General features: G+C 47.5%; 1 protein-coding gene across 10 annotated transcripts in view; it reads right to left on the bottom strand.

Moving 5' to 3' along the window:
- Positions 1-11,040, bottom strand: part of LOC119977609 (mitogen-activated protein kinase kinase kinase kinase 4) — a 399,419-nt gene extending 388,379 nt beyond the window's left edge. For 9 of the 10 annotated variants that reach the window (XR_005463235.1, XM_038818739.1, XM_038818736.1 and 6 more), the window contains exons 1-2: positions 10,788-11,039; positions 10,397-10,462 (exon numbers count right to left, since the gene is read on the bottom strand). Coding sequence is in view for 9 of the 10 variants with exons in the window: in XM_038818739.1 (XP_038674667.1) it covers positions 10,397-10,462; positions 10,788-10,844 (123 nt within the window). In the remaining variant the exon portion in view is untranslated. Of the gene's footprint in view, positions 1-10,396; positions 10,463-10,787 lie in introns of all 10 variants that reach the window. The other variant, XM_038818741.1, reaches the window with a different exon arrangement.
- Positions 11,041-11,630: the final 590 nt, after the last annotated feature.

Consider the following 11,630-nt stretch of genomic DNA (forward strand, 5'->3'; position numbering starts at 1 on the left):
ACCCTTAAAAGGATCGATGGGGCGCCCCTTGTTGTTTGCATTGGCAATCGAGCCGTTGGCGATGGCGTTGAGGGATTCAGGGAGGTGGAGATGTTTGGTGCGAGGTGGGGAGGAACATAAGGTGTCGTTGTATGCCAATGACCTGTTACTGTATGTGGCAGACCCGGTGGGAGGGATGCCGGGGGTAATAGAGCTGCTAGCTGAGTTTGGGACCTTTTCAGGCTATAAACTAAATAAACTAAGAGTGAGGTGTTTGTGGTGCACCCTGGAGACCAGGAGGAAGGCATTGGTAGGCTCCCGCTTGGGAGGGCAGGGGAGAGTTTTAGGTACCTGGGGGTGCAGGTGGCCAGGGACTGGGGGACTCTTCACAAGCATAATTTCACCAGGCTTGTGGATCAGATGGAGGAGGAGTTCAAGAGGTGGGACATGCTGCCATTGTCGTTGGCGGGGAGGGTGCAGTCCGTCAAAATGACGGTGCTTCCGAGGTTCTTGTTCCTCTTTCAGTGCCTGCCCATCTTTATCCCCAGGGCCTTCTTTAGGAGAGTGACTAGCAGTATTTTGAGCTTTGTGTGGGCACATGGGACTCCGAGAGTGAAGAGGGTTTTCCTGGAGCGAAGGGAGGGACAGAGGCGGGCTGGCGCTGCCCAACCTTTTGGGGTACTATTGGGAGGCCAATGTGTCAATGGTGCATAAATGGGTGATGGGGGGGGGGGGGGGCAGCGTGGAAAAGAATGGAGATGGCGTCATGTAGAGGTACGAGCCTGGGTGCCTTGGCAACGGCGCCGTTGCCGCTCTCTCCTAAGAGGTATACCACGAGCCCGGTGGTGGCAGCGACCCTAAGAATCTGGGGACAGTGGAGACGGCATAGGGGGGAAACAGGGGGCTCGATGGAGGCTCGATTGGGTGGAAATCATCGGTTCATCCCGGGGAACAAGGATGGGGGATTTAGGGGGTGGCAAAGGGTGGGCATCAGTAAATTGAGGGACCTATTTATTGGCAGGAGGTTTGCAGGCCTGGGGGAACTGGAAGATAAATTTGGGCTCCCCCAAGGGAACATGTTCAGATACTTGCAGGTAAAGGCGTTTGCAAGGCGACAGGTAGAGGAGTTCCCTTTGCTGCCCTCGCAGGGGGCAATGGACAGAGTGCTTTCGGGGGTGTGGGTCGGAGAGGGGAAGGTGTCTGACATTTATAAGGTAATGCAGGAGGTGGAGGAGTCGTCAGTGGAGGAGCTGAAGGCTAAATGGAAGGGGGAACTTGGGGAGCAGATAGAGGACGGGACTTGGGCGGATGCCTTGGAGAGTCAACTCTTCCTCTTCGTGTGAGAGGCTTAGTCTCATCCAATTCAAGGTGCTGCACCGGGCCCACATGTCCGGTATTAGGATGAGTAGGTTCTTTGGGGGTGAGGACAGGTGCACCAGGTGTTCGGGGAGTCCAGCGAATCATGCATGCCCGGCACTGGAAGAATTCTGGAAGGGGGTGGCGGGGACGGTGTCGAGGGTGGTTGGATCCAGGGTCAAACCAGGGTGGGGACTCGTGATTTTTGGAGTTGCGGTGGAGCCGGGAGTGCAGGAGGCGAAAGAGGCCGGTGTCCTGGCCTTTGCGTCCCTAGTAGCCCGGCGGAGGATCTTGCTACAGTGGAAGGATGCGAGGCCCCCAAGTGTGGAGACCTGGATCAGTGACATGGCGGGATTTATAAAATTGGAGAAGGTCAAATTTGCCCTGAGAGGATCAATACAAGGGTTCTATAAACGGTGGCAGCCTTTTCTGGACTTCCTAGCTCAAAGATAGGTATCTTGGTCAATAGCAGCAGCAACCCGGGGGGGGTTCCTTATTATAGTTTCTATTTTTTTTTTACTCTACAGTTATGTAACTTAACATTGTGCTAATTTAAGTTGTGGTTAATATGTTGTGTTGTTCATTGAGGAGGGGTGGATGTTTATGATTGCTATCATTATTGTTATTTTATTATGGTTCGATGTTGTTGTATAAATTCAAAATTTTTCAATAAAACATTTTTTTTTTTTTAAAAGGATCGATGGGGCGAATGGAGAAATGCATCGAGGAACAGGGTTCATGGATATGGAAGATGGAGAAGGTCGTGTCCGGTCATAGTGATTGAGTGGTGTTGTTGGAGGCAGAGATGGGGTTCCTGTGGGGCCCTTTTGCAAGTCGCTGAGAGCAAAGGTAGAGGAGCAGGAAAACAGTCCAGGAGGCAGAACCTACATATTGTCGGCCTGCCGGAGGGTTCGGAAGGTACAAGCGCCACAAAATACGTTTTGAGGATGCTGTTGAAGCTGGTGGCAGAGGAGTTGCTGGACAAGGCTCCAAGGTGGACAGGATGCACAGGTCGCCAAGGCAAAAGCGAGAACGGGGAAACTGCCATAGACAGCAACTGTGAGGCTCCACAAGTTTGTGGAGAAGGAAAGGATTCTGTGATGGGCCAGGGAGAAGTGGAACTGTGAATGGCAGGGGGACCGGATGAATTTACCAAGATATTGGCACAGAGCTGGCAAAGAGGCATGCCGGATTTAACAAGGCCAAGGCGGTGTTATATTGAACGCAGATTCGGTTTGGGGTACTGTGCCCGGCCAAACTGTAGGTAAGGGGATAATGACGATTGGTAGAGGGGAGTGGAGGCATAAACCTCAGGTGAGATTCGTAACATGGAACGCCCGGGAACTGAACAGGCTGGTTTAGATTCACACACTCGAGGAGTCGAAGGTGGGGTGGTCTTTCTGCAGGAGACGCACCTCCAGGTGAAGGATCAGGTCAGATTAAGGAAGGGATGGGTGGGGCGGGTATTTCACTCGGAGTTTGACTCAGTCACGGAGGGTGGCTATCTTGATGAGTAAAATGACAGCATTTGTAGGAGCCAAAGAAGTGCAGGACCCGGGGCGGTGGGGAAAGATATGGGATAGTACGTGGGGTGCTGGAGGAGCCGCCAGTGGTGCTAATGAACGTACATGCGCCGAATTGGGACAATGTGGGGTTTGTGATGGGATTGCTGGGAATTTCATAGAATTTACAGTGCAGAAGGAGGCCATTCGGCCCATCGAGTCTGCACCAGCCCTTGGAAAGAGCACCCTACCAAAGCCCACAACCCCACCCTACCCCCATAACCCAGTAATCCCACCTTTTTGGACATTAAGGACAATTTATCATGGCCAGTCCACCGAACCTGCACATCTTTGGACTGTGGGAGGAAACCGGAGCACCCAGATGAAACCCACGCAGACACTGGGAGAAAGTGCATCTCCACACAGAGTGACCCAAGCCAGGAATTGAACATGGGACCCTGGAGCTGTGAAGCAACTGTGCTAACCACTGTGCTACCGTGCCCCCAGGAATGTTTCCAGAGCTGGACACACACCAGTTGATAATGTAGGGCGATTTCAATGGTTGAAACCAAGGGTGGACAGGTCGAGCCCTAAGTTAATGGGAAGGTTGAGAATGGCAAAGGAGCCAGGAGGGTTTTTAGAACGCACGGGAATGGTGGACCCATGGAGGTTTAGGAACCCGGGTGGAGAGTGGGAGTACTCCTCTTCGCACGTGTACAAGGTATACTCCAGAACTGATTTATTTTGTGGTGAGTCGAGCAGTGTTGGTGGGGGTGGTGTACACGGGAATCGTGATCTTGGATCATGTGCCACACTGGCTGGAGGTCAGGCTTAGTTTGAGGCTGGAGCAGAGACCAGGATGGATGCCCGGAGCCAGACTTCTATCCGGCAGAGTTCTATAAGGAGTTTGCAATGGATTTGGCACCGCATTTGATGGGGAAGGTTTAGCGAGGCACTGGAAAAGGGAGAGCTGCTGGAGACATTGCATAGACGTCGATTACACTCATTCTGAAGAAGGGGAATGACCTGCTGGAGAGTGGGTCATGTAGAATCATTTCACTGTTAAACATGGATGTGAAAGTATTGGCCAAGTTAGTGGCAGGGAGGATGGAGGTGCGTGTCACAAGGGTGGTCGCTGAGGACCAAATGGGCTTCATAAAGGGCAGGCAGCTCTCCTGTAAAATCAGGAGACTGTTAAACAGGATTATGATCCCCATCGGCAGGGTGGGTACCAGAGGTAGTGATCTCTATGGATGCGGAGAAGGCTTTCAGGGTTGAATGGAGGTATCTGTTCGAGATCTGGGGAAGGTTTGAGTTTGGCCTGAAGTTTATGACATGGATGCATCTGTTATATGCAGCCCCATTAGCGAGTTTACTGACAAATGAGAGGAGTTCACGGAGCTTTGAGTTGCATAAGGGAACGAGGCAGGGGTGTCCATTGTCGCCGCTTCTGTTTGCAATGACGATAGAGCCCTTGGTGATGGCCCTTTGGGGGTCAGTGGAGTAGCAGGGGATTGTGAGGGTAGTAGGAAACACCAGGTGTCACTCTATGTGGACGGCCTGCTGCTGTCTGTGTCTGACCCGCTGTAGAGTATGGGGAGAATTATGGATACGCTGGAGAGGTTTGGGGCCTTGTCGGGATTTAAGTTAAACTTCAAGAAGAATGAGGTGTCCCATGAATGCGGCAGGCCAGAGGCCAACCTAGGGGTGTTGTCATTTGTGATAGCCAGGGATAGCTTTATGTATTTGGGGGTCCGGGTGATGGGAGAGTGGGCATTGACGCACAAGTGGAATCTGACAATGTTCATGGAGGTTAGGGGAGATTTTACGGGAGGGTCAGGTGGTTAAGATGAATGTGCTGTCGTGGTTCTGGTTTGTATTCAAGACCCTTGCGATCTTTATCCCCAATGCTTTTTCTGGAAATTGGAAGCTGTGATCTCAGAGGTTTTTAATGGGTGGGGAAGGTACCAAGGATATAGAGGGTCCTTCTACGGCAGCAGAAAGGGGAGGCTGGCACTCCCGAACCTGCTGCATTACTACTGGGCAGAGAATGCGGAGAAGAATCGTAGAATTTACAGTGCAGAAGGTGGCCATTCAGCCCATCGAGTCTGCACCAGCCCTTGGAAAGAGCATCCTACCCAAGCGCACACTATCCCCGTAAACTAGTAACCCCACCTAACCTTTATGGCACGAAGAGCAATTTGGCACATGGCCAATTTACCTAACCTGCACATCTTTGGACTGTGGGAGGAAACCGGAGTACCCGGAGAAAACCCACGCAGACACAGGGAGAACATGCAGAGTCCACATAAACAGTGACAGAAGCCGGGAATCGAACCTGGGATCCTGTAGCTGTGAAGCAACTGTGCTAACCACTGTGCTATCATGCTTCCCAAAGGTGAAATGGTGGTGGGAGGGGGAGGGTAGAGTGGGTTAGGATGGAGGAGGAGTCCTGTAGAGGGTCCAGCTTGAGGGACATCGTGACGACGTCGCCTCCGCTGGCACCAGGGAGGTATGCACTGAGCCTGGTGGTACAGTCGGCGATCAGGGTGTGGAACCAGTTGAGGAGTCACTTTAGGATGGAGGGGACGTCAGTGCTGACAGAATTGTGTAAAAAAATAACAGGTTTAAGCCAGTGGAGGTGGATGGCAGGTATAGGAAGTGGAGGGAGGTGGGGCTGGGGAGGGCAAGGGATTTGATCTTGGAAGAGACGGTTGCAGGCCGGGAAATGCTTGAGTTGCCAAGGGGAATTGAATTCAGGTATATGCAAGTGAGGGATTTTGCGTGGAAGGAACGGAGTGGGATTCACAAGCTGCCGGAGTATATACCCTGATGGAGCAGCTGATGCTCCCGAATGTGGAGGGGGAGGGCACGATTGGCAATTTATATGGTTGTCTGGGGGAGCAAGAATAACTTGGAGGAGTTGGGTGGGGTGGGGGGAAAGAGAGAGAGATAGGATGGAGATTGTGGAGTGAGGCAATGTGTAGGGTAAATTCAACCTTCTTGTGCGTGAAGATGAGCTTGATTCAATTCAAGGTGGTGCATTTGACCCGGTCGAGGATGAGTGGCTTCTTCTAGGGGGTGGCAGACAAGTGTGAGTGAGGGCCAGCAAACCGTGTGCACATGTTCATAGAATTTACCCAAGGTCAACACCTCCACCCTATTCCCATAACCCAGTAACCCCACCCAACACTAAGGTCAATTTTGGACACCAAGGGCAATTTATTATGGCCAATCCACCTAACCTGCACATCTTTGGACTGTGGGAGGAAACCGGAGCACCCGGAGGAAACCCATGCACACACGAGGAGGATGTGCAGACTCCGCACATACAGTGACCCCAGAGACCCAAGCCGGAATCGAACCTGGGACCCTGGAGCTGTAAAGCGATTGTGCTATCCACAATGCTACTGTGCTGCCCTAATGTTCTGGGGCTGTGAAAAGTTAGAGAGCTCCTGAGAGGCAGTATTCGGGATGTTTTCCAAGATTGTGGGGGTAGCGGTCAGGCCAGACCCAATGGTGGCAGTCTTTAGGGTGTCAGAAATGCCGGAGCTGATGGAAGGAAAGAGGGTCGATGTTGTGATCTTCACTTCTCCAATTGCCCGGCGAAGGATATTGCTGGATTGGCATTCGGCGACACCACCATGGTGGGGGCCTGGCTGGGGGACCTGGTCAATTTCCTTCAGCTGGAATAGATCACGTTCAAGTTGAGGGGATCAGCGAAGGGCTTTGAGACACAGTGGAGAGACTGTTCATGACAATGTTTGAGGAATTGTTTGTCGCGGGGAGGTGGCGAATACGGGGGGGGGGGGGGGGGGGGGGGGGGAGGATTGTACACACTGTGAACTTGTGGGGGTGTTGTGAATGCTATTGATTTGTGCTGCTGTATTTTGAATATGTTTGAAATAAAATATCAGAAAAAAGAACTAGGGATTACTGTTCAAAAATAAGGGGTCACCCATTTAAGATAGAGATGAGATTTTCCTCAGAGGGTGGCGAGTCTCCTCAAAAGGCAGTCTTTGAAGAATATTTTTAAGGTAGAAATTGATAGATTAGTGACACCTTTCACCGCCTGGCTTTCGGGGGTAGGCAGGAGGTTACAATCATATCAGCCATGACCTTATTGAAGGGCGGAGCAAGCTCAAGGGTCCAAATGCTCCTAATTCAGATGTCCATATGAAATTGAAGACGGTCATAAAATATTATGCAAGGGCATTGAGGCAAATGGGTAAATTAAACGGAGGCCCATCAGTGAAGGATTAATCCACTGGCAGAACAGTCTACTCGGTTCCTTTGTCTCATGATGAGCAATACAACAGATCTACTATTATCTATAGATTCAAATTGAATGCAATTTCTGTCTATAAAAGGTACTTGCTGGTCTCATGCTTTGTCACACTTATTGCATCAACTTTCCAATATAAATTCCAATCTCCACGTTTACAATGGAAATTGACACAAATTTAATTACATCATCCGGTCCAAAGCATCAGAGTAACATTTGCTAACTCCTTTAGACTATGATGCAGAAATGCTTCTATAGAAATTAAGTAGAAACCCTCTACTTTTTTGCTGTTTAAATATGTAATAAAACAACATGCTTTGTGAAAATAAAGAAATTGAATAAATTAAACAGGGACTGAAATGTTTGCGTGCCCTGCTCTAATTTATCCCCTGCCCTATAAAACAACTTTACTTGCAGACTACAGTTGGTTTTGACTATCCTTTGCAATGTCCCAAGAGATCAATTATTTCATGCATATACACACAACACATACAAAAAACAAGAGGATGCCTATTTCTTACATTTTATTCGTTGAATAACTTGACTTTTCCTAAAGTCCTGGCACTATTCATTTAAGTTAAACACCTAGCTTTTAACAATATACATATAAATATACTGGAGATTGGATTGTTTCATGCCATGGTTACAGCAGTTAATGCATAGAAACAAGCAAAACTGATGCATTATGTTTGACTACTGAAGTCCCCCATCAATCCTTTGAAGCTGACAAATCAAAAGTAAACAATACAAAATGTACACCTAGCATAGGGTTTTTAATTAGTCGACTAAATATAGAATTGTGAGATTATACCCAAGAAGGACAATATGTAGGGGTCACAATTTCTCAATGCCCCATGAAGGATAGATTTTAATTCAAACAGTCAATACAAAAAATTCTTAAGCGGTTTGGCAGACTAGTGCATGGAGGCTTGTAAAATAATGCTAATGTTCAAAATGCTTTTTATTGGCAAAAGTACAATGTAGAGTTATAGAAAGATAGAAATGGGAGGATCTTTAGTACAAAATATCAAAGCACTTTTTTGTACCAAACAAGTCTTCATGTAACCTGCACAACGGCGTTCAATGGGAATATTTCTCCAAGCTAGGTTTTCTGAAGTGCCAGTCCACTTGCGTAGAGCATGAAAGTGGAAATCAAGTCAGTCCTTCCCCACCTATTGCACCTTCAGTATGAACTTAGTACTGAAGTAATGTGCATTATGGACAAAAACAGATTGCCCAGTGTGGCACCACTAGTGAGGTGTCAAATTCAATTTCCTGTCTAAGATGGGCCTGAATTTTATAGTGGAGTTCACCAACTCTACATTGGAGAGTAGAGGAAAATCAACCAAGATTTCTGATGTTGCTCTTTTTCAGTGACACTGTCTTGAAAATGCACACAGCGATAGTTATGGACAGAAATCTGACTCTGTTGCGATGCCCACAATAACATTGACTGTTGAGGGGTTCAGACATGAGGTATTACATCGCTGTCAGCACCCATTAAACACTTTCTGGAAGTCAATAACTTTGGATGAAAGAAAACCAAAGTTGAAATGTTCATCCACTATGCTCTATCAAATATAAACATAGAATTCAAGTGAAATTCAAACAAAACTACATTATGTATTTAGCACTCTTGAATTTCCAAATCACCCTTAAAATATTCTGTGTCGGCAGCACGATGGCCTAGTGGTTAGCACAGCAGCCTCACGGCGCTGAGGTCCCAGGTTCAAATCCCGGCTCTGGGTCACTGTCCGTGTGGAGTTTGCACATTCTCTCAGTGTCTGCATGGGTTTCGACCCCACAACCCAAAAATGTGCAGAGTAGGTGGATTGGCTACGCTAAATTGCCCCCTTAATTGGAAAAAATAATTGGATCATCTAAAAAAATTTTTAAATATTGTGTTTACTTTACATTATAATAATAAACACAAGGTGCCACAAGTATCATTTTCATTTGCACTATAAATTCTGTAGATTCAGAAACTGGATCATAATTAAGCATAAAGATATTGAAAAACATACTTTTGCAAGTTTGTTGTGTGCCCATCATAATAAATACCAAAAAGTTAAACATACGCATGTTGTAAAAAGACTGAAAAAATGAAAAGCACGATAGCTGTGATGCAAGAAAACCGTCTTCTTATTTAACCCTCCCAAAAGACTGTTTTTTCAGCAATCTGAAAAAACCTTAACAATTGAAAAATCTCCATGAACAGTAAAAAAAAAAACAAGATCTGGAGAGCAACTGCTTAAAATTCATTCAGGATGTCTCCCATGTCACTTCTGAATAGAAATGGATACCAAGTTGCCTAGACATCCAATACAAAATCAAACCTTTTAAGTTTCAAAGAAAAAAAGACTTAGCAAAACAAAAATCAAAAACAAAGCCACCTTTTCACTCAAACAGGTCAGTGCAATAACTCCTTTCACATCAGATTTGGCATTAGGTTTGTGCCAGTGAATCTGATTAGCATTAAACAAGAAGCTTTAATAACCCTATTCCTCGACTTCCTTTCCCCCTTTTCATTTTTGGTAAAATTACAATATTAATGTGCGACATAGGTTGAATGGTAAAAAGAATAAACAATAAATGTTTTGCTTCCATAACTTATGAATGTACACAAATCAACATTAAAATATGCTGTGCACCCCACTTTCCTTATGGCTTGAGCTGTGGTGGCAATGGCCCAATAGAGTGAAGTAATTGGTACGAGCATGGATGATCAACAAAGGGCTTGCTTCGTTTCAAGCGATCCAGCTGGCTGGTACGCCCAGATCAACATGAGCTTGCAGTGGATGTACTAAGAATCATTGCTGTTCTGGAGGAATTAAGGGGATAAAAGATCACTGAATTTAACCACATCAGGTACTATACTGGAAACCCAAGAATAAATGAAGCAAATATTACCTCCAGAGTGGTAACTCATCACTCGAGTGATGCTTCAATTTAGAATTACTTGTGAACATGTTGGATCAGATATTAGTCCGAGAATTCGTTTCAAACGAACACCTCAAGCCAGTTGTAACAGAATTAAGGAACTTCAAATCCTGCTCATAATAATTTGGGGCTTCTCCTGTTGTGTGCCTGCCCAGATACATCACCCTGACATCATTGCCAACTACATATCTAATCAATCCTTAATACTGCAAAACAGAATTTAGATTGTCAATTCATAGAATTGTCGTCCGTTGGAATAAGTACGGTTAGCACTGCACGCACACATAGGAGATAACCCATGGAATGGGACAGAAATTAAATAAATTAGACTAACCTTGTACACTTGCCCATATGTGCCGTTTCCGACCACTTCAACCAATTCAAATATGCCCGCTGGGTCCTGAAAAGAAATGTTTTTTCGAGATGTAATTATATTGTAAATCCCAAATCTGATCTTGCCGGATAATGGTGAAATGCAGCTGTTGCGCCCTATTTCCAGGCACATGCCAATACATGCACAAACAAAGAAAGCTCTCAACTGCCTCTGTTCTTCCCATCAAAACCTAACAAACTACAAAAAAAATTCTGACAACTGGCTGATTTTTATCGCAACGACTTCACTCTTCAGTGAGATTGAACACATTTGTCCGTTTACGTCTAGAGAGTTCACATTGTCTTTCTGCAAAACTGTTTTTCTCCTCCTTCAAAGCCAAGCCTATACTCACCCGCAAAGAGGAGAGATCTATCTCCACTAGACTTTTAGCAGGAGAGTCGTTCGCCATTTTCGTTAAATTTATGACAAATGTTCTTCTGTACGATCCTTATCGGGTACGAATCGTGCATTTACGAGCTTTGGGAAGTTGCTTCCTTCTCTTTATGCCATGCCCAAGTGGCAGCAGCTGCAGCTCCCAGCTCTCCCCTCCCTGAGACACACAAACACAGGAAACCGCCCGGCTCACTCACTCTGACTAACTTGCATCAGAGCGAGTCTGCGCCTCCGCCCTGCCTGCCCCTCCCCTCTTGTCCCGCCCCGCCCCGGGAGGCACGCGCCCAAACCCAGGAGCTGGCGCGCGCCGCGCCCGGGTGGCGAGCTTCGCCTGCTTGGGACCAGCCCGCTTTCAGTCGGCAATCCGAGTGCGGCATCTCGAGAGCAGGGCCGCGGACTCTCCTCCCTCCCAGGCTCAGCACATCGGATGGGGGGGTGGGGTTGTTTATTTATGTACTGCCAGGTATCACCCGCTGCTGACTCTTGAGCATGCTCATGATGCCAATGGAAACAAAGGCAGATAACGTGCGCGCGCGGCGCGTGCGTGTGCACGCGCGCCGTACAGGCTGAGAAACTCTTTGCAACGCGTCAAGCACCAGCGGAAAACACGCAAGCTTTTGGCTTCTGGGTAACATCCCAGTGCTACCCCCCCCCCCCCCCCCCGTGAGCAGGAGAGGGCTGTCCGCAAAGCCAGACAGAAAGGTCATTCATATTCATAAAGGGGTGTGGTGAGAAGGAAAACAGGAGTTCGCCAAACTTTCCGACACATTTAATATGGACACAGGCGAGCATTTGTAACGTG

Source organism: Scyliorhinus canicula, chromosome 14 (genome assembly GCF_902713615.1).
Source record: "Scyliorhinus canicula chromosome 14, sScyCan1.1, whole genome shotgun sequence".
Taxonomy (NCBI): Eukaryota; Metazoa; Chordata; class Chondrichthyes; order Carcharhiniformes; family Scyliorhinidae; genus Scyliorhinus; species Scyliorhinus canicula.